Here is a 25,875-nt window from a genome sequence, read left to right on the forward strand (position 1 = left end):
TGCACATGAGAGCAGTTTAGGACCAACAGAAAATTCACAGTAGAATTATCATACATTTTGTAACTAATCTCATTTTTGGAATTACTCATTTCTATACTACTGTTCTAAAATGCAGACTTGCCTTTCAGTTACACACATGGTTATTGCTCCTGTAGACATTATCAGCTTTTCCAAAGAAGCTATTCTGCAAGGGATTTAAAGGAAATGCATGGGAGGAGGTGTCAGCAAGTGGAATGGGCAGCCCTGCAACACAGATCATCATGAACTTGTCCCAAGAAAGAAATGTCTCCTGTGGAAATGCTTTACTAAGTCTGTGCTAGAATGGCCAGGCAGGTGTCAGCTGAAGACTTGTTTCACCAGCAGGACAGCTTTGGTCCCCAGGTCATTGTAACACAACAAGAGTAACTAATGGCATCACTTCATGTACCTGAATGTGAATAGCTGTGGAGTGGCAAAGCCAGAGATAACACTGGCTGGTTTTTAGATTCATGTTCACTTTGTTCAAAACAGAGTAGCTGTCAATGCTTAAGTAAAAGCCCGCATGTCTCAAATAGAAGTGGAGAATTAAGTTCCAGGAACGGTTCATGCTGAAAGCAGACTGTGGCTCTTAGAGCTGAATAACATATATGATACTCAGTACAAAGAATGAAACCTCAAAGAGGAGCATTAAATAAATTGTCACTCATTTAATACATTAAGCAGTAATGAGTAAACACTCTAATTTTTAGAAAGGGAAAAAAGTTCAAAGAAATATCCCAGGCAACAGAAACAAGCACAAGAGCTCTCAATGAGGCAGTATTATTTTTTTTTGCCTACTTAGGATGAGATAGTTCAGCCATGTCAGAACAAGGAAGAGTGTGAAGAATGCATGCTTTTTTCCCCTCCCAGGGAAATACATTCTAAGAACCCTAAAAGCATATCCATAAGTTTTAGTTTTTTTACATAAAGTCTCACCAACTTAACTTTCATGAACTAGAAATTCTCTGTATCTTCAAAAATGGGAAGCCATAGTGCAGAGGATAAACCAGAAGAAAGATCTGCAATAGTACTTCGACTTATATAATTTCATGTCTTAGGTTCATTAACAACCTTTTACCTTTTGCTGTATCAAATACTCATCCTTCCAACTGCTGCAGGTTCTTCTGACAGAGCTCTGAAAAAGCAGCCCAACATTAAGTGGACTTAGTTTAGAGTAACACTGGACATCTGTGGTCATCTCTACTCTTGCAGTGTAATCATTAGGCTATAAATTTTTATTCTATCTTAACTGCATCTGAAGCTCCCCAGAATTTCCTGCTCTTACCCAGTGGCAAAGGGGACCAACCACAAGCAACAAGATGACTGGACACATCATTTAAATACCAAAATGGATCACGACTGTATTAGCTCAGAGCTAGTTAAGACCTCTGTTCTGACTCATCTTTATAGCATGAAGACATACTCACTGGCCCTCATTTCCACACAGAAAACCCAAACCTTATTCTGTGCCAAACATGCCTTCAGAGAAACAAGGCATGGTCCAGTGAATATAGAATGCCAGAGACAGACTGAGGAAAAGAAATCTCAGTTTGCTTCCTGAACATAAACAAAGTCGTTGAGCACTGTAATACTAAAAAGGATTTGCCAATGTTAAGCACATATTGCATAAAGTATTACACAAATAACAGCAGTATATTCATACCTGTGTGGGCTTACCTTTAATTATATTTGCAGGTTTTACAGACTTCGAAAGTATTTCTTCTGTTTCCAATGCATCCCTCTTCCTGTGCAGTTAGTCAAACACAGAACAAACCAAAAAAGTCATTGAGATGAGACAATGCCTTTTTAAACATTGCAAAATTCAAGTTGTTTTTGTGAGTCAGCTCTCCCTCCCTTGCAGTACAGGAGGACCCTTGTCTTCAGCTAATCTGCTATCAGGGCTCAACAGCCGTTTGTGCATTTGCACCCCCAGTGCTGGGGGAGGGGGCAAGGATGAGGCTGCATCTGGAGCAGAAAATGGAAAAGACAGGGCAAGATGGAAGAGCAGCACTTCATTTTAATGCAGGAGCTGCTGGGGGAGGAAACCACCACACAGCCCGCTATACCTTTGCTGTTTCTGTGACGCTGGGAGCAAAGAGTTTTGCAAGTGGGAAGCAGGGATTAGCTCTTCAAATGGGAATAATCAATTCCCATTTCCCTGGCACAGGAAAAGTAGGCACAAGACCACACCCTGCAGTCTTTGGCTTGTTTTGCCTACTGGCTTGAGCGGGCTCCAGACAGAAATCCAACTCAGCTGGAAAACTTCTTCCCTCGTAATATGTCCTGTTAGTGGATTGCAAACCGGGAAGTGTGTATGTTTAAATAAGAGTGTCTTACCACTCATTTTGGCTAAGGGCTAAGAATTAGAAGACAACATCTGTAGATGCATCAAATTTTCATCCAAGAGAACAATACTACGTCAGAGTGATTCCTGTACATTCCTGTGCTCCTTGTTACATCATGCTGACTGCATCACTGACAAGGGCAATTAGGGAGCTATGGTCTAGGACCAGAAAGAGTCCTCGAAGCCTTTAAACACAGTTCTTTTCTTCATATAATCTCAAATGAAAATTTGCCAAATGGAATTAAAACCTGGTCCCCATCTCCCACATGTACTTCCCCCTGGAAGGCCAAGAAAAGATGTAATCCATTTCATCTTTCCTTTTATTCATATCTATTTATAGCTTTAACCAAAGCATACAGATGGGAGTAATTACAATGTCAACACATCACTATCTTCTTAAGATTGTTAGTTTTTCTATTGGTAAAATTGTGCAAGATGAAGCATTATCTGGAAAATACATGTTTGTTGCAACTTGATAAAGCACCAGCCAGAGATGTAAAAGAGTGTCATAACTTATTTGACTTCTCCAGGCAAACATTATTTTTCCTTTATGTTTGGCAAAGTCTGAGATTATAATTAAACAGTGTTAAAGTTAATCCCTCATCCTAGTTCTTTGAGAAGCTAGGCAGTAACTGGCACAGAGACGGGCTGAGCCCCCTTGTCCCTGGCTAAGCTTATCCGAGGAGATCAAAGTACTGTAAGTATGGCCCAGACCCTGTTGTACAGCTTACAGCTACTCCACAAACAAAATGTTTTGGGCACGCAGGGGCAAAGCTTGTCCTCACGCTGGCCCTGACTCTGTGCTGAAGCCCATCCCACTGCTGTGTGGGGGAAGAGCCGTGGAAGAGTGATCTGCCCCGTGCATGTTGACAGCAGCAGTGCCGGGCAGGGATAAGCCACCCAGCCCCACCCTGCACTCCCGACTGTGGCCCAGGGAAAGCAAACAGGCAGAGGCAGCCCACAAAACTTTCATGAGCTACTGCAAACAATGCTAACCTATTTTCCTTCCTGGCTGTTGTTCCTCCTGTGCTTTTCCTAGTCCCATAGTAGTAGAGCAGGTCCTCTGCTATGCCAGACTAACAAAGCTGGATACTTCCTCCACTTTTGCGATTAAGAAGAAGAAAAGAGGTGGGCAAACAGCCCTTTGGTCTTTGGGGTATCAGCGGGAAGACATTGTTGTGGCAGCAGTGGGCCAGGCTGGGCACGGGAGCTGCCTTCTGTGGGCCCTGAATGTCACTTCTGGTCCAGAGTTTCGTTATAAATAAGGATCAGTTTTGGTGAAATTTTTTAGGCATTGAGTTTAGTACCTGCAGTTACTTTCACCTAAGAAAAACTGGAATGGTTTGGGTCAATGTTATGATGTTGTTTCAGGGAGTCCTTGTATCTTCTCTTCGGGGCTCCTCTCATGCGGCAGCCAGTGGTAAGTTCACCATAGAGCAAGATCTTAGGGAGGTGGTGGTCCTTCATCCTTGAGACGTGCCCTGCCCAGCACAGCTGTGTTCTCAGCAACATGGCCTCAATACTTGTGACTGCTGCTTGTTCAAGAACAGACGTATCGGTCACATAATCTGACCAGTGGATGTTTAGGATTGAACAGACACAGCGTTGATGGAAGCGTTCTAGGAGACACAGGTGGTGGCGGTAGATGACCCATGATTCAGATCCGTATAAGAGAGTAGACAGCACTATGGCTCTGTAAACACTGATCTTTGTACTTTTCTTCAGGTGTTTGTTTCACCAAATAGAATGCTACCTAACACAGTGAATATAGATTTATAGGTTAAGCCCTAAGTGTGTGTTGAAAAAATTTGTTTTAAAAATAATAAAACCATTTAGTGTTAGTGAAGGTATTACTATACATCTATTCATATATGTAGGAATTTATTTCAGTGATTAAACAGAACTTTGGAGCCTCCGACCACCACAACTTCCACCAGCCCTTCTCTATTTATAAGCAGCAGGTCAAGCTGTAAGAAGGCTCATTTACCAGCTGTGTCAGGAAGTTCTCTTCCACACACTCCAGGAATCTCCTAGACTGCCTCCTCTCTGCTGTGTTGAGTTTCCAGCAGACATCTGGCAGGTTAAAGTTTCTCACAAGAACAAGGGATGGTGATTTTGAAACATCAAGCAGCCGCTTGTAGAATACTTCATCCACCTCTTCGGCTTGGCTGGGGGATCAATAACAGACTCCCACCAGGATATCTGCCTTGTTGGCCTTCCCCCCTCATCCTTGGGGGGCACTTAATCTTACCATCACTGTCCTTGAGCTCTATATAGTCAAAACACTCCCTAATGTACAGAGTCCCCCCCCCACTCCTTCCTTGTTCTTTTATTGCAGAGTACACCCAAACAATATGTAAGAGTGGGACTGTTGCTGCCCTATGACCAGCTCAGTAGAGCAGCCCAGAGAATGTGCAGTACAAGACTAGTAGCTGATTGGCAACATATGGGATACCAAATACATTTTCATACGGAATGTCTGTAAACCAAAAGCAAATCTTTCAAAGTTTAATAGTTTCAGAACCAGAATATGCTGAGCAAGAGTGGGAAGCCTCCTGCTCAGGCTGTCTGCAGACCCAGACAGGGAGCACTAACTCAGCTTATGATAAATTATTGCTTTTCAGATTCAATCCCCTGACCTCAGATCTGCTGTTAAAATATGACAGGGGAAGGCAGTTACTCCAAGTATAAACAAGCTTTGTTTTAGCGATGGTTCTTGTTGTGGAGCCTAGGGCTGTCCTGCATCCTCAGAAATGTCATTTTCCCCCCACCATCCTACTCCCCGTAGCCCAAGCTGTTGTTTCTTTTTTTGCTAGCTGCAGCTTAAGTTGGTATTTTTAAATCCCAGTCAGAGCTTCTTTGCTGCACGGCATGTCAAGGGCCCTGTCGCCTTTGGGGGCTACCGTGTACTGCTGGCCCCTGGGTGCAACATGAACAAAGCTGGTGGGTCCAGCTCATCTCCAGTGGGATGGAGGCCCAAAGCTGTGCTCTTTCAAAGCTCAGATGTGAGAAGAGCCAGGATGCACTGGGGATGTGGAGTCTTAGAGTCAAACGTGTGGGGCACCCCTTGCCCGGGCAGACACCTCTCGATGAGTTCTCTTTCCTTTGTCTTCACACAGTGCATCTGGGGTGTGTTTTCTCTCTGCCCCAATTTTTCTTCTGGGCTCAAGACATAGTTCAGAGCTCCCCTTTCCTAGCCTTTATTTCCTCCCTGTTTTCAGTTAGGCATCTATACTTATACAGAAGCACAGGCACTAAGATCTGCCTGCAATTGCAGTTCAAAGCCTGCATTTTGGAGGTGAGGGTATTCAACTTGCATTTGTGGGTTTCCATGTTCTTGAGCAGAGAAGACCATCAAATCCACTTCTTATGTACTGGATGAGTTCTCTAACCTTTAGTACCCCTCATATAACTTGGTGTTTATTGTTTGGTTTTGGTTTTTTTAATTAAAAAAGAAAGAAAATCTCTATCCCTGCACACTTTTATAGGTATAATATTGGTGTCCACCTCTGAAGAAAGTTATGAGCAGTGGTTTTGGCCACTCCACCCTCAGATTATGGGTTATTATTACCCCCATTATGAGATTTGTAACTCCTCCCCAAGCATGGGACAGGGAAACTAAGCCGATAACTGTGTTCCAAATACCACTCCTGAGACCTAAATGAAATATTGCAAAATATTTGCCTGCATGTTTTGCCTAGTTCTTACCACTGTCATTGGCCTTTACTTTAAATTATCTTTCTCTAGTCCTTGTAGTTACTGCTGAGATAAAAATAGCCTTAAGGACATTAAGGAGTGTTTTAATTCACTACTCTAGTCTATTTGTGTTACCTTAATATTGAAGAAATAATGCTTTTTGTGGGGGTTCTTTTTAATCAGGAAGGCAAAATATCAAAACCAAATGCAGACTGAGCCATGCTGCATTATTGCATAGGACCAGTAGATGGCAACCACCCATTGCAGTGTCAAAGGTAAGTGAGAGTTGTTCAGGTAGGGGATTTATTAGATGACAGTTTGAGCAGCAAAGCTCTGCTGCTCCACTCAAGAAGAAAGCAGTAGTGGTATTTTTCACTCCTTCTTCCACATGTCTTTTGGAAGGGAGCAATAAGTTGCCCTTTTACATAGTAAGTTTTGACAAATTATAATTGTGACAATCCATTTGACTAAAATATCATATGGCTGCTCCTTGCTGCTAATATCAATCAAAAATACCCCAAGATGGTGGGAAAAAAAATCCAAAGCAATCAGACTGCCTTAACTTCCACAGGAATAGCCTTAAGTTCTTACAATGATTAATTAGATTCATTATTACTTTTGGTGGAAGCAGTTAGAACTGAGTAGCAATGATCCTAGGATCGGAAATAGATTTCCATTTAGGAACTGACTGAGGCTATTGTCATATTAGCTAATTAATTCTGGTTATATGAGTGGCCTTACAGAAATTTTTTGACATGATCAAGTTTGAAGAAATTCTATTTTTTTTCTACAACATCAGATTAAAAATTATTCATTTCTAGGATCAAGAACTGTAAAGGTTCGAAAAAATCCCATCCAAGAACCTTCATAAGAGAAGTTCCTTCATTAAAACAGGAGAACAGTTGTGGAAATACATCTGTAACCTTGCTAGAAGGGTGTGCTGGTTTAGAGGTAAACCAGCAGGGGAAACGAACTCAACTCAGAAGACAGATTATAAATCAGAATAACAATTTAATAAAATAATACAATAAGTACGATTATACAGACAAACAATTGGTTTTAACCCAGAAAAACCAAATGTATAACCCAGCACACTGGGGCATGAACAGAGTGGTGTTCTTTGGGCCCCCTGAGTCCAAAGTAAAAGGAGAGGGGAAAACCTGTTGGTGAGAGTGCTGTTGCAGTCTGGTCGAGAGTGATGGTTGCAGTCTGGTTGAAAAGTGATCGTTGCAGTCCAGTCGAGAGTGGTGGTCTGCAGTTTGGTTGGGAGTGGTGATCTGCAGTCTTCCTCTGGATCCCACGAGTGGTTAAAAAAGTTCCAAGACTCCAAGATTATATATTCTCCAATTCAGGCAGGAGTGCCCAGTACTTCCCTCAGGGCAGGGAGTTCCACACAGGGTGTGAGGACAGAAACACCCTCCTGTCTCGAAGGCCTCTTAACACCCAGTTTATAGCCTGAGGAGTCAGGCTGCTCTGGGCAGAGGGTGTAAATGGTCTATTGATAACAGTTTCTGGGAAATGGCATGAAAGGCTATAGAGTACACAGTTTTGGGTTACACCCATACAGAACTGGTCCCAGCTGTTCTAACTAGGACAAAGGGTACTTAACTATCTGTAGTCATAATAAGTTTTCTTTTAGCATTGATTTAACCATATTTTTTGCATTTGTTTTCAATAAGGATTGGTATACATAATACATGTGTGGATGTATATAGAAGTAGAATGTCTATAGTGCAGAAAAAAACAAGACCTTTAGTCCTCTGAAGGATTCCAGCATAGCCTAACATTGTCATTAACAATTTTAAAAAGAATACACTACAAATAGCTAAACCAGCCAACAAGAAGGGTACTGTCACTTAGTAGAAGTAAACCAAAATACTCTGCATTACTGGCATGCCTCCTTCCAAGTTCTCAACCACTTTGCAAACCATTAACTTGAAATGCATTCACTTGCACCCTTGCAGTACAAGGTGTATGTTTATTTTCAGAACTCACACTTTTGCTAAGAAGGCTTGAAAAACCTACTTGAGAGGTAAAGCACAACCTTTTGCCTTTTTTAGAGCTACAGCTTGATCAGCTGTGAATTTCTATCAATGACTTTGAAATGAGGAGAAAACCAGCTGGGATCCATTCCTAGTGAATACAAGTGAGATGGCATTAGGAATTGCTTCTAAAATCCTTTTTGAAAACCACCAAACGTTTCTTGTTATCTCCATAATCACATTATTTCCTTAATAACATTTATACTGTAAAAAAAATATTCTTTAATCAGATTTGAGGGGGTTTTATGCTTTAAAGAACTTAAAGGCCTTCAACATGGAGGTAAAATTTGAGTAACTTTATTTGCCTTAGCATGAGAAATGATGTGACCTGTGTATGCTGCTTTTCATGTGGACCCATGAGTTTTGTTAAGGGTCCAAGGGTTATCTTGGACTCTTCTTGCAGAGAACTGGAAAGCCAGTGAGATGATTTTTTTTCAAAAAAGGCAAGGAAAGAGAAGTCTAAATGATTTAGAAGGAATTTTTAGACAAACAATAAAAATACTGCTCTGTTTATAGTCACGCTTTTTTTAGCTCAAATGTTTGAGGAGGACAGATAGTTTTAAAGATTCAAGGTCTGTTGTTGCCATGAAGGGCAGAGGAAGGTCTCACTCCTGTTTTCTGGTACTTATCACAACAGAAGTTTGCAAGAGACCACCAAGGACAGTAACTCTCCAGTAAAGTTTAGTTCAAAGGAATCCGTGTGGAAATTCCCTTCCGCTCAATACTTCATACATATCACAGATCACAAACTGCACCCTCATGCACTGTAACAATAGTCAGATTTACAGCAGAACCCGCCTCAAAGTCTGGAATTTTACGTGTTAGATATCTGTGTAGGTGTCAGAGGCATCTCCAAAAGCTTGTGCTGTGTTTCTCTCAGGTGTGCATTGAAATGTGTATTTGATGAGCTGTGACAAAGTGTTCTGAAGATCGAGGTCTGGTAAGAGTGTGCACACCTCATGTATGATGGCAAAAAGGCCCTGGAAAAATGTAATTACAGCCTTTTCACTCTGCTCCTCATGCACTTTCTAAAATTGGGAAAGCTCAAATTGCCCCCTACTACTGTGCAGAAAAACAGTCTCTGGGCTGTTTTTCGCAAAATATTTCTGTGTCTTTGATTGAGACACTGGAAATGTTTCTGGTTGAGCAAAACCATAGTATGTTGGCTGGCAGACTTGTTTGTTTGATCACATTATAGTGGAGAATGAAAGTATGATTGCTGAATGATGAGTGCTGAAGCAGGTGCTTGAACACTGACTTTTAAACAAAGAATGAAGCACAGATTTGCATGGGGACTTTGCTTACCTGACCCTTATTTCAGATGCCATTTGAAGCATAATTTGAAGGAGAGATAACCAGGGACACAGTCCAGTAAGGTGCTGACTGATTCTGAGGTGGTGCTGGATTGCAGTGAGATTCAGAGATAATCAAACTTGGCAGAATCTGAACCATAATAAATTACCAAGATAAGATGGGTAATGAAAGAATGTGAAATGCAGAAGATAAGTTTATATGTCTTGACAGCGTTCAGCGTGACTTTCGTAATTATTAACTAAACCTTAAAGCCTGAAATAGTCCTTATTCAAATGCCTTAGTCTTTTTTCATATTCTCTCCTAACAACAACGTCTCCTCACATTTCCACAATGAGGGAAAGGAAGACAACAGATCCACCTCATTCATCCACAAATCTGAGCGAAGGGAAGGAGAAGTTAAGACTGAAGCAAGAGGTCGGCCTGATTAGCGGAGTGTCATTAATTGCAGGCACAATGATAGGCTCGGGGATATTTATGTCCCCTGAGTGGGTACTACATCATATGGGGAACCCTGCCAGCAGCCTGCTTATCTGGGCAGCATGTGGTCTCCTGGCCGTGTTTGGAGCCTTGTCGTATGCTGAGCTTGGAACCATAATTAAAGAGTCTGGAGGAGAATATATTTACATTTTGAGGATTTTTGGTTCTTTTCCTGCTTTCCTTTTCGCCTACACTTCTGTCATCCTGGTGAGACCAGCTGGTTTGGCAGCTGTCTGTCTCAGCTTTGCAGAATATGCTGTTGCGCCGTTCTACCCAGGATGTTCCTCTCCACAGGTTGTCATCAAATGCACAGCTGCTGCCTGCATCCTGCTTTTAACTATCATCAACTGTCTCAATGTGAGGCTGGCGACGTCTGTTATGAACATTTTTACAGCTGCCAAACTCATGGCTTTGTTGGTGATCGTGGTGGGTGGACTGGTGCTCCTTGCCAAGGGACAAACTCAGAGTTTTCAGAACGGTTTTCAAGGCACGAATGCGCGTATTGGGGCAGTTGGAGTGGCATTTTACCAGGGACTCTGGTCCTATGATGGGTGGAACAACCTGAACTATGTAACTGAAGAACTGAAGAAGCCTGAGGTGAGTGAGTGAGATGGGCTTTACTTACTCAATGCTGCTGTTAATATGTTTGATTCTACCTGTGAATCTTTTAAGAAGGGTAATCAAGGGATTTACAGTGAGGATGGTGAGGCACTGGCACCAGTTGCCCAGAGAAGTGGATGCCACATTCCTGGAAGTGCTCAAGGCCAGGTTAGATGGGGCTCTGAGCAACCTGGTGTAGTTGAAGGTGCCCCTGCTCATGGCATGGGGGTTGGAGCTAGATAATTTTTAAGGTCCCTTTAAATCCAAACCATCTTGTGATTCTATGAAAGCCCTAAAATACCCCATTGACTGCAAAAAAACTATTAGGCAGCACTTGGATGTTTTGGGGATGAAATTTTGTCTTAGTGTTTAGACTGTAGACATCTAGATTTATTCAGAAAAGTACTCACTACTGTAATCCATAAAGGATCCTGAACACCACATAAAAGACTTGTTCCATAATGTATGCATCAGAAAACCACTTTATCTCTCCCCATTGCATGGAGGGGCAGCTTCGAACAAGCCAAGTCTTGCTGGAGAGAGAATCTAACTCTTTGAATGATCCTTGCCTTTAAACATCTACTTTTTTGGCATGTGTTCAGTCCATGCTATAGGCACTGAAGTAGCTTGCTTACATCTCACATGAGCCTTTTCTGTGCCATATTACCTATTTTCACAGATCAGACAGTACAGCAGTGAACAACTCTTATTTTGGAAAGAGCTGTGTTAGTGCAGAGTGTAGAGAATGTGCTTTCTTCCAGTGCAGCACACAAGATCCTACAGATTAAATGAAAATATACAGTTAAATATTATCCTAAATGGCAGCAAAGATCACAGGGTCACGTTGCACTGTCTCCCATAGGATCGTGAGCACTGACACTCAGGCCCTTGCAGAGGACATTAGGAATTACTCTATCTTGTCCTATGGTGGGGCTGGGGAATGCAAAAATTGATATTTCAGGTTCTTAGATGTATACAGTTGCCTTTTCCCAGTATTTTCAATTGCATAAGACAGTGTTAGTTGATTTTATTGAGTCTTAAAATGATTCTGTGGTGTTCTAAGATAGCATCCTGTTAATAAGAAAAATAAAATATTTCCCTCCTAGAGCAAATCCTTTTTGAGATCAAAACCCAGCTTTGATTTAAACTGTAGAGGAGTTAAATGTGATACAACACACTCTGGAACTTCGTTCACAGCAGTGCAATGTTCATGGGAAGATGCAGCACAGCAGGACACATAACACACTAATCAATATTAAAGTAATCAAAAAGTATGCAACAGACATCTTGGGCAGCTATGAGCCAAAATCTTTTTTAATAAGATTTGGTGGGTTCTTTTTGTTTGATTTATTTTGGTTGGTTGTGGGCTTTTTTAGACTAACTTTGGAAATGTACAACCTTACAGCCTGACATCTTTGGGAGCTGGTGTAAAAACTGCCATGTGAATCTGGATCTAAGTCTTGTCCTGTGGAAAAGCTTAGGGAGTGAAGGAATTTGAATGAGAGACGTGGGTGGTGGCAAAAACAAAACAAGCAAAAAAAGCCCATTGCAGGCATAAATGTGCTGCACCTAACACTGCTGTCACCCCTTTTCCAGGTGACCCTTCCCAGAGCTGTGATGATTGCCATTCCTTTGGTTACGTGCCTGTATCTGCTGGTGAACGTGAGCTACTTAGCAGCCATGACTCCCTCTGAACTGCTGTCTTCAGGAGCTGTGGCCGTCACTTGGGGGTGAGCTCTGCGTGTGGCAACACAACCAACGCAGCCCAGTGAAATATTGATTCTCTCCTGAGTTTCAGGAGATTTAGGTCTATTCCCCAAAGAAATGGTAGCACTTCAATGGTCAGGCCAGGAACATCAGTCAGGCCAGGTTTATAGGGAAGACAATGAAGAGGAAAGATGATGAGAGGGCTGGAGCACCTCTCCTTTGAAGACAGGCTGAGAACTGGTGAGACTTTATAGCACCTTCCAGTACCTACAGGGGCTACAAGAGAGCTGGAGAGTGACTTTTCACAAGGGCCTGTAGTGATAGGACAAGAGGAATGGCTTTAAGCTGACAGAGGGTAGATTTAGATTGGTTATAAGGAAGATTCTTTACTGTGAGGGTGGTGAGACACTGGAACAGGTTGCCCAAAGACGATGTGGATGCCCCATCCCTGAAAGTGTTCAAGGCCAGTTTGGATGGGGCTTTGTGCAACCTGGTCTAGTAGGAGGTGTCCCTGCTCATGGCAGGGGATTTGGAACTGGATGATCTGTTAGGTCCTTTCCAACCCAAACCATTCTATGAGTTTATGATTCTATGGTTCTATGAAGCAGGCTCCATGTCCCAGCTCTGTCAACTACAGAGCAGTGTGTGGCCTTCCCCCACCGAAGGCCAAGGCTGACCAGCCCCATCTGGCCATGGTCTCCAAGGCATCAAGGCTGCCAAGATGGCACACCCCTTACTCCTCGTTCCCATTTATTCACACTGGAAACCTGTGGCTCCCATCCAGCTTATGTTTCATCCTGTGGAAAGTGTCCATAAAGAAGAGCTGAAGGGCATACCAGGAGCATCTCCCCATAGGCACTGGGAATGCAGTGATGGCACATATCCAGACCTGAGGACTGGTAGATGCTCCACATTTTAGGTATCTCCATAGAAATGGAGAGGGCAGTGTGCTGCCCCGCTAATGCAGAGGCAGTGGGTTGGGAGTGAGATAGGAGCCAGCTGGGTGAATCCTGTCCACTTGGCACCTGGAAATTAAAGCAGAGCAGAGTCTTCTGCTTCAGTTTCTCCATATGTGGGGAAATAGAAAATGACACAGATCTCTACACCACCTTTGGGAAGTGTTATACACGGGCTGGGTAATCTTTGGTAACTGTAACTTTAATGGGCTTGTGCTCTGCCAGAGCTGCACAGAAACTGTTTGTATCTTCCATCAACCTGAAGCGTTTGGTGATATCAAACAGTCTGCATGCAAGACAAGGAATTTAGGAAGAGAAGGAAGGGACCATCATGAGAGATGTAGGCATCATCAATGATCTTTCACCAGAACATCCAGCCTTAGTCTAAATATTTCCAAAGACACAGAATTTCTGATAGGCCTAAATGAGTTGTCTGGCAGAAGTGATGACATGGTATATCCACAGATTATGTTGCTGCTCATCCTCTTCCTAAAAAGTCAGTAGCAGCAGCTTTGCTTCTGTGTGCTTTTCACAAGATTTCCAGCTTGAAGATCTGACTGGGCTCTTGCTGGATGTGTTCTCTAATAGCCTTTCATGTCATTATAAATAGGAGCTTTTAAAGATCTAGTGCTTTGTTTGAGCATGTTGCAAAGCCTCACTAAGCTGCAGTGTCATGAACTTTTGCTGCACTTCCTTTCCCATCATTCCTGATTAACAAGTTATTTGTGAGCTTCCTCCTTTTTAACACATCTCCTTTTCCTGCCTGATTAACCTTTTCACCCAAGAGCACAATTCAGGAAGAAATATTGAACTAGCAACCAGAAAGGGGGGAACTCAAAAGCCTGGAGGACAGGTAGGTAGCCAGATGCTGAGGAGAGGCTAATGGCCGTGGCTCAAGCAAGAGATGCAGCTATTCAGGCCATTAACAAAGCATGGAAGGAGTATAAAGAAACCAGACTTGTCACATTTAAATGCATTTATTCCCCATATAAGAAGAAAACTACCAGAGAGAAACACTGTTCTGTGGTGAGAGGTGCAGCCACAGGAGGGACTCAGGAAACTCTCTGCAGCATTTCTTTGATGACAGTGATTTAACAGCAACTGCAGGTCTCAGTTTGCTTGTAAGAAGCTGCTTGCAGTAGCCCCTGTACTTCATTTCCAGGGTCAAAACAGTAAAGAACCAATCTCATAAATGCAAAGTACACAATTGCTAAAGATTTCATTATTAATTTTGTGATGTATGTTGTTTTCCCTTGATATCTTGTGGTTATGGAATTGCATGATTATAGGAGATGGCCAGATTCTATCATTTAAAAAGGGAAAAATTTTAGTTCTGTTTGTTGCAAGTATTAAGTATTAAGTATTCAAGCTTAATAACTTGAAGCCCAAAGGAGCATAATCCAGATATTAAGTTTCTAAGCTACATTTTTAAAATTATTGTGGTAGATAAGCTCCTGCTATGATTTTGGAAAGCTGAGATCTTGATTTTTTCAACATCTGAGAGAATTGATACTAAAAAAGAGTACTGATGGCTCAAAGACATACAGTTCAATGGAAATATAAAGTGCTCTAAAAAACTTTTGAGTTTTGGATTTTTGCCAGTTAGATGAACAGTGAGTTTGTTTGTGTATGTGTATATACATGTATGTGATAATTACCCCAAACACCAACATTTATTACTCAATTAATACTCTTCATGCTGCTTCATTCCAGATGACAATCTTCACTTTCAGGTGAGAAGATTATCGTATCTTCCATATGTTTACCTTGAACTCTGTACCCCTGCTACTTCTTCTGTTACGGAGAAAGCAAACCACAAATGTCTGAACATGTTGTAGAAACAAACTTCTGGAATTCAAACCATTGCTTTGGCTTAAGTCTGATTCACAGAGTAGCAGAAATAGGTACATATAGGATTAAAGGATTAAATTCTTATGCATATTGGGGAAGAGGTTATAATGCAGAATATTTCTTCTGGTGTGATGGGAACAGTTTTCCTGTGATTTCCAAGCTAATGTTGTTGGCTGTGATAGCAGTATCTCCAGGCTTTTTGCCACAGCATCAGTACATAAAAATGGGGGGTTTGCTCTTATGAGAGCTTTGTACCCCATTGCACTGTGGACAGATGTAGATATATACACACCAGACACGAAGAAAAGCTGTCTTTCCTGGACAAGACAAACTTATTAGTCACTAAATACTATAGGAACTGGAAGAAGATTTAAAATCATTTTAAAAGACTTCAAAAAAAATTCAGTAAGTATAACTGAGGGAAGAAAACTGTCTGGTTCTACAGTGAATATTTGATACATCTACGAAGTGTATCTTATGCTGCGAACTCTTTCCCACCTCAGAGACAAAGTCCTGGGCAGCTGGGCATGGCTCATGTCCCTGTCGGTGGCACTGTCCACCTTCGGTTCGTCGAACGGCACGTTCTTCAGCGGAGGCCGCGTGTGCTACATCGCTGCGAGGGAAGGCCACATGGTAAGCACAAAATAAAGGGGTCTGCCTTGCTTTGAGCAGCTTTACCTTCTTGTGACACTAAAGCAGAGAGGAAAACACTGTGTTTGTTCAGCTGTCAGAGTGATAGCTCTTCAGGGGTTCCTTGCTCAAAGACTTTAACCCCCATCTTTTTCAAATGGAATGTTTATGTTGTCTCTGGGCTTTCTGCTCCAGTCAAGTGCTTTCAAAAAGACACATATTCACATCTAGCCTGAATTTTAAGAACAGCTTTGAAATGAAACACTGAAATACTGCTGCGTTGGAGGACAGGGCACAGGCTGGGGGTGACTTAGCCAATGTACTTGTGAGGAGAGGGAACCTGGCCATGCTTGTGTGTTGCAAGGCACCCTTGCTTGCACTGGGAAGGAAGCCCAGCTGCCTTTGCATGCTATACTGACTACATGGGCTGGTCTCAGGGATGTTTCAGCCTTCTCGTGGGTAGGCCAGCTCCGATGCAACACAGGATATCTGCTCCTCAAGCTTCATAGCAATTATGAGGTGACACCAAGCCTTACATCTCCCCTATCTGGGGTTTATCATTGGTTTTGTTAGGTGGGGCCAAATCTGGTAGCCCAGCAGAGATGAGGCTGCTGTGGCTCCCTCCTCCCTGGTCCAGCCAGTAATTTCAGCATGTATTCCCAGTAGGTACACACACACAAACACAGGTATAAGACCTATATATGTACACACATACACACACCCAGACAGCAGGGCACATGTACAGACACACAGCACTCACACAAACACTAACAGCGCCAGGAGCACCATCTTGTTCCCCTCTCTGGCTGTTTAGGGGTCTGTTAGGGGGAAATATATATAGAAACATTTGTACAATATGGTCCCTCCAGCAGCTGGGCTCAGACATTCAATTTGCCCAGTAGCTGCCCTTGCATCCCAGTCTCCCAGCTGCTGGTACCTGGGCATACAAGCCCCTGAGGTTGCTGCCCCATTCCAGCTGCTCATATGGACCCCCTCACTCACAGGTACACCACCTACAACTACCAACACACTTCTCCAAAAAGAGGAGAAAAAAGACTGAGTTGCATTTGTCCTCCTCTGTTTTGAGCAGGCATATGGTGTTCCTCCAGGACCTCTCTATTTTTTTGGTCCTTCCTACCCACATCATCTGGCATTTCTGCTCTCAGGTGCAAAGGTATTGGAATAGGTTGCCCAGAGATGCTTGGATGCCCCATCCCTCAAAGTGCTCAAGGCCAGGTTGGATGGGGCTCTGAGCTACCTGGTGAAGTGTAAAGTGTCTGCCCATGGCAGGGGGCTTGGAATTAGATGGCCTTTAAGGTCTATTCCAACCCAAACCATTCCATAGGTCTGTGATTCCACACCAGCTCCACTCCTGGTTCATAGCAGAGAATCTTTTATGTATATGAATGACCAGGTTGATGGAGATGACTGGTCTGGTGGTTACTGGTTTCAGTGGTTACTGGTTTCGGTGGTTGCTGGTTCTACAGCTTCTCTCACTGAGGACAGTGCCTGCTGTATCACGGCAAGCTCTGTGCTAAGCAGTTCACATTTGACCATACCAGGCTAAGAGCTGAATGCTTATGCCATTTCTCAGGCACTCACCTCTAGCAGAAGTTGTTGCATGATATTTTAGTTGGGAATTAAAAATTAAATATAAAAAAGAAAAGAAAACAGCCTTTCCCATTAAACTTTCCAATGAAACAAACAATAAAGGGGCTACTAGTACTCTTAGTGTTCTGAAACAAAACCTAATCTAAATTGAAGTTAGTTACATAAATGTTTCAGGAGTAGTCCTTGTCTTATTTTCCAGTCATCCCAAGAGAAGTCAAGTCCCAGAGAGACATGGCAGGGGGCAGAAGAGTGGGACCATGCACAAGGTTCTGATGAGGGCCAGGAAGCTCTAATTTGACTCAGCCTTAGTCTGTAACATCGGTAGTTTGAAAACCTTGTTTTGCCTCCCCAAACTGAGCATATTTCATATGAAATCAGTGAGACACAATAAAAATACCCTCGAGGGAGATTTCCGTGTTTACACTCCTTGGAGCTGAATTGCTTTTATATGATGCTTATTTGCTGGTTACAAGTGGCTCTGGCTGCGGGCAGAGCTCCCACCAGCAGCTGAGGGGATGAGTAAGGACCTCTGAGTACATGATACGATAATACACAGTTTTACTTTGTCTTTCAGCCAGACATTCTGTCTATGGCTCATGTGCGACGCCTCACACCCTCCCCTGCACTCATGTTTACATCTGTGATGTCTTTAATAATGATAATATCAGGAAACTTCACCAGTATCGTGAACTTTTTCAGGTATGTGTGTGTAACGTTTCTGTTTGCATCCCCTGTGCTCCTGGGTTTTATATTGTTTTATGAATATTTTCTTTCAATATTTTTTTAAGCCTGGGCTGTTACTTTCTAACCAATACTGGGGAGAGGAGGAGGAAAGAAAGAAAAGAGCGAGCTTGGGAACCAGCATTTTTGCAATGCATGAATGCTTCTGTCACTATAGACTTAACTGGATGTGATTCATCCTCATATTGAAATGAATCTGTAATATTCAGATAATTCCAAAGTTCTCGTTGTTTATGTTGCAAAGGAAATGAATGCAAGAACTACTAAATTTATATCAATATTCTCCTTTTTAACTGGAGGTATGAACAGCTGGGATCTGCAAGGCAGGCCTGACATTCCTGGATGATCTCACCCCAGATGTAACGCTGTCTATTTTTTCTTTTTATTCCAGTTTTATAGCATGGCTTTTCTATGGCATGACTATTTCTGGGCTCCTGTATTTAAAAATCAAGAAACCAGAACTGCCAAGGTCTTACAAGGTGAAGTAATAACATAAACCCCTCAACCCCTTTTCCTATATTGCCCAAATAACTAAGAAAACATTATGAGAAAAGAGCAAGCACTGATTGCTTACGGATTTAATGTGGTTGTCCTTTTTTTTATTATTTTCACGTTCTGTCTCAGCAAAGTCACCAAGAGGGGTGAGGTAGTGTGGATATACAGGCACAAGTCAAGGCTGAATTCTCAGTTTTGATAAGTTAATAATGCACTGCCCTCTCCTATGGAAAATATGTCTACCATATCCTCTTTTTTTCTAAAAGATTTAAGAGATAAATGAAGGATGATTTTGACAACAATGCAACTACCTGCTTATGCTCTCAGACTCTGGTCACACTCCTCAGAGGGTAGTCCAGGTGTAAGAATCTTGCAGAGAAAAAATAACTCAGCTACAAGTCCTTTGAGATGGCCAGGGGGCCGGTTTGTTCCCCACAAAACAGAGGAAGGAGATCAGGAGTTACGTGTTTTGCCCTCTGATGCCATGAGCAGGCTGAGCTGCAGTGCTTCCTCAGTGACTGAGGGAAGTATCTTTACAGAAAAGATCCCAGGAACATAGGATCCATGAGACCATGAAGGAAAGACAGTGACTTTTCCCTGAGTTGAACGAACATCCTGGTTACTATGAGGTTCCTCCAGGAACTAGAGGACAGGCTGTGCAAAGCAATACTGAGTGTCCTTTAGGGTTTAGCACAAAGAGCAGCAGCGCTCCATTAGGTCTTCCAGTCACTGGCTTCTGCTGCTCTATCCTGAAATTAGGATGCTGGATAAGGACGTTCACCCAACTTGTCTGAATGGGCTTTAAGAAGTTCTGTTTCTGCAGTAGTGTTTCATACACTGCATAGAACTCCCACAGTTCTCCCAGCCAATCCATCAAGGATGTCAGCCTGCTCAGCCTTTGGCTTGATGACCTGACTCTTTTCTTAACTAGAAGCAGCTGATGTCTGAAGGTTTCAGGTCAACTAACAATATATGGCTGATGTCAACTGACAGTGTATGGCTGATGTCCTGCAGAATCTGTGCATCTGTTGACAGTTTATATTTAGAGGAAAGATTTCCTTGGTTTGAAAGCAGTAATTTTTATTAGACTTTGAGGGAGGGTGGCTTCAAATTCAAGTTTAAATGCTTTCTGACTAGGCTTACAGAGATTGCCTCTGAATTACAAGAGTCTTTACACTGATTGTTTTGCTTTCACAGGTACCAATTATCATTCCCATAATTGTGCTGATAGCAGCTGTGTACCTGGTGTTAGCTCCCATCATTGATCAACCCCAAATCGAGATCCTCTACATCATCGCCTTCATTTTCAGTGGCATCATTCTTTATTTCCCACTGGTTCGCTTCAAATGCCACCCTCGCTTTTTGCAGACCATCACCTTACACCTCCAGTTGTTCCTGGAGGTTGCCCCGACCACTAAGGATACAGACTGAGATAACATCCTCCAGTCACATGGAGGATGTTGCCTGCACCTCATGTTTTATCCTGGCACCTTGGTTTTCAAGACTCAGAAAATATTCTTCTGTAAAGACGAATGAGTAGAACGAATGTGACATTAAAGTGTCCAGGTGAGATGGACTAGAGCTGACTCCTCAGGTTTCCTCCAAATTCTGGGGAGGTGTTTTTCTCCTTTTTGTATATTTTCCATCCCAAGAGGGCCTGTTCATCAAAATCTCAGATCTTACATTTCAAGCTAAAAGGCAACAAAAGGCAGACAATGAAATATTATTCCTATAGCAGGCTGGGACCCTAAGCCATTCCTGGCAATGCCCACTGTGACCACATAGTTTCTCAAATCAATAATGCATGGGCTCACCATGGTCACAACAAAAAAAACCCCTTTTTCACTCAGGTATTTGCTCTGGGAAGACCTTGCTTCTTCCAGTCCTAGGTGCACAGTCACAACAGTCCTTTCTCTGTCCCAAATCATCCTACATCTCCTGTATAAAAACCTCTAATGTGACACAAAAAGTACTTTAAAGTTCTGTCAGTTTACTCGGTTGAGAATGCACTTGTCATATGGGATCCATCCACTCATGGTGAGGACACAAGTGACATCACTCAAGTACCAACAGTCACCCAATATTCTTCCTGTAATTCCCCTGAAGACAAATAACTTACCTTGTAAGAAAGTAAACAACAAACAGAAAACCCCCTAGAGCACATGTGCCAGCAAGGCACTCTTATTGGGAATTAAAGAAACCACATACATTAGGAGAAGTGTGGCCAGCAAATCAAGGAAATACTCTGTCCCTCTGGACTCAATATCTGAAATCATGCATGCAGTGTTGGGCTTTGCTGTTCAGCTGGAGTTGTGAAGGCCCCAGGGTCAGGCTCTTCTTGGTAGTGGCAACTAAGGGCAACAGCCACAAGTTGTGGCTTGGTTGTTCAGGCTGGACTTAAGGAAAATTTCATCACCACGAGGGCAGTGCAACCTTGAAGCAGTGTGCATAAAGGTGGTGAGATCTCAGTTCTCTTATATTTTCCACCACAGTCACTTCCAGAAAATTCTTTGATTCTAAAGGCACAGCACAAAAGTCATGGGCTGTGCTCTCTCCCAGACCTGACACACTGAAGCCTCTGTTGTTTCCCATTACCTGAGGCTCAACCGTTTTTCTCCTGTTCTAGGGGAAAGAGAGATATTACATGCTGTTTTCTTCCAATTTGTCCAGATTGTTTCAGGATAAGATCTGTCCTGTCATAGACTAAAACGGTCTAGGAGTTAGTCCCTAAAATGCCTAGTTATATAATAAAGTACTGAAAGTTATTGAGGTCAACTTCCTGTTAGCATTCTTCTACCAATGTGTACCTAACTGCTGCTGTGATCTTGGAACAGGGCCACTTGATCCTTCAGGCCTCTTCCGAGGCCCATCTCAGAGCTGTCTATCTGATTACAATCTCATTCTGCAATGCCACCCCTTCTGTTCCTCTGAGTGGTGATACCAGCAGCTACAGGGATGCAACAACAGTCTGTTTTTCCAGGTGTTAGGTATGATAATGGGATAGGCCAGTTGCCACTCATGCAAATCCTCAGCTTAACCAGTGTTCAGGAGGATTTCCTTCTGATTTTTACTGGCATTGTCAACAAAGGCGAATGAAGGAACAGTTTTCCCTCCTGAATCCTATGACAATGCAAAATTCTTGGGATGCCTCTCTTAAAGGACAGTATGTACTTAAAAGAACTGATGAGCTCAGGAGGTCTAGGTTACCTTTCCACCACTACTCCAGGCCCTTCATCTGATGTCAGGCAAGCTTCTTAATGGAACCGCATGTCAGCCACTTATCTAAAAATTAGGATAATATTATTTCTCTGATTATAATTTTTGGAAACCACCTCTGTTTCCTTCACCTGTTTTATGGAGCACAGGGTTGTGCTCTTCTAAACTGGAGACTAGTAACAAGTGGTCCCTTCCAACCCAAACCATTCTATGATTCCACCTACAGTGCGTATCTAAAAAGTGAGATTTTAAAAGCTTATTCAAGGGTTAGACATGCACTTAGTTGGGGCTTTAGCCACCTTTCCTTGTGTTCCAAGTACAATCAGAGTTGGCATTGCCTGCATGCAATTCCTGTGGAACAGGAGTTATTCTCACTGTTTGATATTATGGGTGTAGTGCACTACAGATGATGGGAAGATGGAAGGATTTAGTGGATTGCTCAGTCATACAGGAAATGTGTGGAAAATATGACTGTTTCCCCAAGGTCCAGTCAAGCATGTTACCACCTAGCCCATCCTTTCTCCCTGTGCACCTGTGACATATGAACACTGACAAAGAACACAAAAAGACTTAGCCCTTTAGATAAATAGCCTTTATATGTTATTGGTGTATGGACATAGGAAGCTGGAAAGCTGCAAGTATCATATATTGCACCAATCTCATTTTCCGTAGATATTACTGTAACAAGATGTTCTTTTTATTTGTGTTGCCTTGGATTTGCAAGCACAGGTGTTTATAATGCCAAAACAAGATGCTGAAAGCTCAGAGAATTGCAAGATAATTACAATAAAATGGGCATTACAGTGAAGTGAGTTAATGTGGCTGTTTCTGTTTTTCATCCAAGAAAAACAATTCTGTAGAAATTTTACTGCATGATCATAAACAATCAGCATCAGGCTTATCTCTCCTTGGTCAGAAGGTTTAACTACGTGCGTGGGCGCTTATATGTGCGTAGACTCATTTTTCAAGATGATTGCTTATCTATTCAACCCCAGCATATGCAAATCAGAGTCTCTTTTTCCTCCATCAGACATTTACAATAGAGGTGTCAGGAAGAGGCAGCATGCCCTTACCATTCATTACTGCAACACAGTGACAACGTGATGGCGGACAGAGCTCTGCATCTGCCGCTTGTACGGGTGGTACTGTAAGATCCTGTTGGTTCTGTCTGTCTCCAAAGCTCCAGATCCCTGTGACCAGTACTTAACCCCTTTCTTCGTGGGCTCAGAGGAAAGCTTGCCCTCAGCATTGCCCTCAAGATAATCATAAGATTGCCCTCAGCATTGCCCTCAAGATTGCCCTCAGCATTGCCCTCAAGATAATCATAAGATCGATACTTCACCTCAAGATCCCGAGTATAATTGAATCCCATCCTCCAGCTGGCAACTTGCAACAACCAGTCAGGAGTTGATGCACAGAGCTGAATGTATTCTGGGCCTTTTCTGACCTCCTCAGAAGCATCAGAGATGGACTGCACCTGGGGACAGTCAAAGATGGTTCGGTGCATGAGAGGGTACAGAAAGTCATTCTTTGGTGGTTTTCTGGTAAACCTTGCTCCTATGCCGAAGTTCAAGTGCCATAATTTGTGGTTGAGGAGAAATTTCCCCTTGGGTGGGACAGGGCTGAATTCATAATGTCTTTAATCTTCCTCTGTTGCAGAAACAGTTCACCCACTTAGATTGGCTGGATTTATCTGATCAGTTCTCAGCCAGTGCAGAGGGTTTAGTGTTCAGTCTCTCCTGCTCTTTCTTGGGACATAGGGAGTAAGCAAGGCCTCCCTGCTTGGAGCATGACTATTATCATGCTAGATTAGGTCACCTGTGACTGTCTCCTCATGTTTTGGAAAGCACTGAGGATAGAGAGCCTACCATCTCTCTGCACTGCTCTCCTGATAAACAAATTTTCCTGAAGCTCAATCTGAACATTTCAAGCTGCAGTTTGTGACCGTTGCCCTTCCCTCTGTCATCTGCCACTGCCAAAGGGGTTGGCTTCATCCTTTTTGTAGGTTCTTCTTCATGGAGCTGCTGCGGCTTCATGGTTGCTGTTACGTTGCTTCTTCTCCTTCTTTTTGCCAGACTCAGCAAGCCCAACTCAACAACCTTCTTCATGGAGCTCCTGCTGGACCCTCCCTACTTTCTCTGCTTTCCTTTTGAACTGGGGAGGGATCCGAAAACTGGATGCAACATTCCAAATGTGTCCTCACAGGTGTCAGGTCTACAGAGACACACTAACATCCCTCAGTCTGCTGACTGTACCCCTCCCAGCATAGGCCACTATTTGTAACCCCAGCTCCTTTCAGCCAGTCTGTCACTTCTAAAAGCTTCAGCTGGCTCAGTTGAAGGCAATGGCAAACCCTTATTTTATACAGTTGATGCTCCTATTAGAAACTTTGGCTAGGCTCTGATAAATCTAGCATCAGGATGACTCAGTCCAGCAGTGAAGAGAGATCTATATCTTGCACTTTACCATTTATTGACTAGTTAGTTGGATTCCATCATGGGCTTTGTGTATGTGACTCATTCCTCTTGAAGGAGTGATTTTTGCTAAAAAAGGATGCAAACCCAGGGTCATACAATAAATGGGTGGTCTTAGATTTGTGAACTATCAGTGAGACTAATGGGTAGTGAAATAGCCCATCTGTTTTTAGAATCAAGCTACCATGTCAGATTTGTCCTCAGAGACAGTGAACCCTATGGCTTGAGTGTCTGGCAGATAAATGATCATCTTCTCCTTCTAAAGGTTGGTCATTAGTTCTTACTGTTTAATTTCATGGACTATGCCCTGGTTTCCATGCAGTGAGATGACAGGCAAAGGGAGAGCTGAGAACAGGGAAAATAGATTGAAAAAGAAATCCTGTTTGTGCAAGTCTTGTGTGTCTGAATTACCTATGTAAAATACAGACATGGACAACACCTAAACAGCAAAGACATGTGTCCAGAAGTTCTGAAATGCCAGAATAAAATTTCTTAGCAGCGATTCCTTTCCTTTCTGTTTGTACATTCTGGGGTTATTCCTTAGTTCACCATCTATTTTCACCACAGTGTATCTGTGTCATTAACAAAGCAGAGCAACAGTCCAGGATTCTCCCCCACCTCACTACAACTTCTCTCAGGTAACTGCAGAGAGCAGTGAGGTCTCCCCTAAGCCCAGCAAGTCCCCTGGTATGGTCTCCTCAAGACAGGTGAGATGGTCCTGGGAACAGAGGGCCAGGGAAGTGACATCGCAGCAAACAGAGGTGCTGGCAGGCGTCCGTGGCAGGTGGGTGATGAAGAGCTTGGCAGCATCAGCCTCTCCCTCTCCTGTGACAGGGCAGGATGAACAGCTGAACTGCCCTCAGGTGTGCAGCTGAGGCCGAGGAAGGTGTCTTTTGTACCCAGGGAGTTGTTTCACTGTGCTGCCATGGGCAGCTGCATGCAACCTCTGCCCACCCAGTCACCCTATGGTACCACCCTCCAGCTTCATCCACTGACATCACAGAAAAGTCCATTCTGGGGCAGGGGAATAAAATCAATAAGCTTTGGTCATGGTCAGACAGATGTCTGTCCAAGTGTGCAGCAAGGGAGAAGGCAGTCCTGTGGCTGGAAGCGAAATGTAGAAAGGGAGTGAGTCCTGCCCTCTGCAGCAGTAGCCCCCTGGTCCCTGTGTCCGCCCGTCCTGTGACCTGTGACCAGCACCCACCAGAGCCACTCTCTGAACAGCACCAGGGACTCTCCTCTTGGGCTGCAGCAACCCCTCCTGCCGTGGGACAGGGGATTCTCCCAAGGGCCATGGCTTTTTTTGCTTAAAGTAGTAGTGGTTAGAAATGAAGGCAGCTTATCAGGCTGAAATCAGCACAAGTCCTTGTAAAGTCAGGCAAATTCATGAAAACTGAATTATTCATGTCTGTATTCAAAACATATCCATCCCCCTGCCATGTTGGAAATCCAGATGAAATGCTTTCGTGCTGGAGTTGGATACCCCCAGAGGTACTTTTGTAGTGCATTTTAAAAACCTGGCTCTTTGTCTTGTCTTGAGATCAAAGCTTGTTAGGAAGCAGGAGCTGCCTTGCAGAGCAGGCAGGACCTTGCCCAGCTGAGCTCAGGGCTTGCTGGAAACCCACAGAGTAAAACTCAAAGCTCAAGTTGTGTAACTGAGCAAAAGTGAATCTGATTTTTTCATTTCATTGTCCCAGGTGAGT

General features: G+C 43.1%; 1 protein-coding gene across 2 annotated transcripts; it reads left to right on the forward strand.

Annotated features, from left to right (window-relative positions):
- Positions 1-9,636: 9,636 nt before the first annotated feature.
- Positions 9,637-20,259, forward strand: LOC127481282 (b(0,+)-type amino acid transporter 1-like). 2 transcript variants are annotated; one of them, XM_051810407.1, is made up of 7 exons: positions 9,639-9,828; positions 10,186-10,488; positions 12,088-12,221; positions 15,509-15,638; positions 17,821-17,945; positions 18,379-18,466; positions 19,680-20,259. In XM_051810407.1, exons 1-7 carry the CDS (start codon positions 9,745-9,747, stop codon positions 19,911-19,913), a joined length of 1,098 nt encoding a protein of 365 aa, XP_051666367.1. In that variant the 5' UTR covers positions 9,639-9,744; the 3' UTR covers positions 19,914-20,259. The 2 variants fall into 2 exon arrangements, with proteins under 2 accessions (XP_051666356.1, XP_051666367.1); XM_051810396.1 differs by having other exon boundaries at positions 9,637-10,488.
- The last annotated feature ends 5,616 nt before the right edge of the window (positions 20,260-25,875 follow it).

The sequence above is a fragment of the Manacus candei genome, unplaced genomic scaffold (genome assembly GCF_025592945.1).
Source record: "Manacus candei isolate 608988 ecotype Guabito, Panama unplaced genomic scaffold, ASM2559294v1 h1tg000007l, whole genome shotgun sequence".
NCBI lineage: Eukaryota > Metazoa > Chordata > Aves > Passeriformes > Pipridae > Manacus > Manacus candei.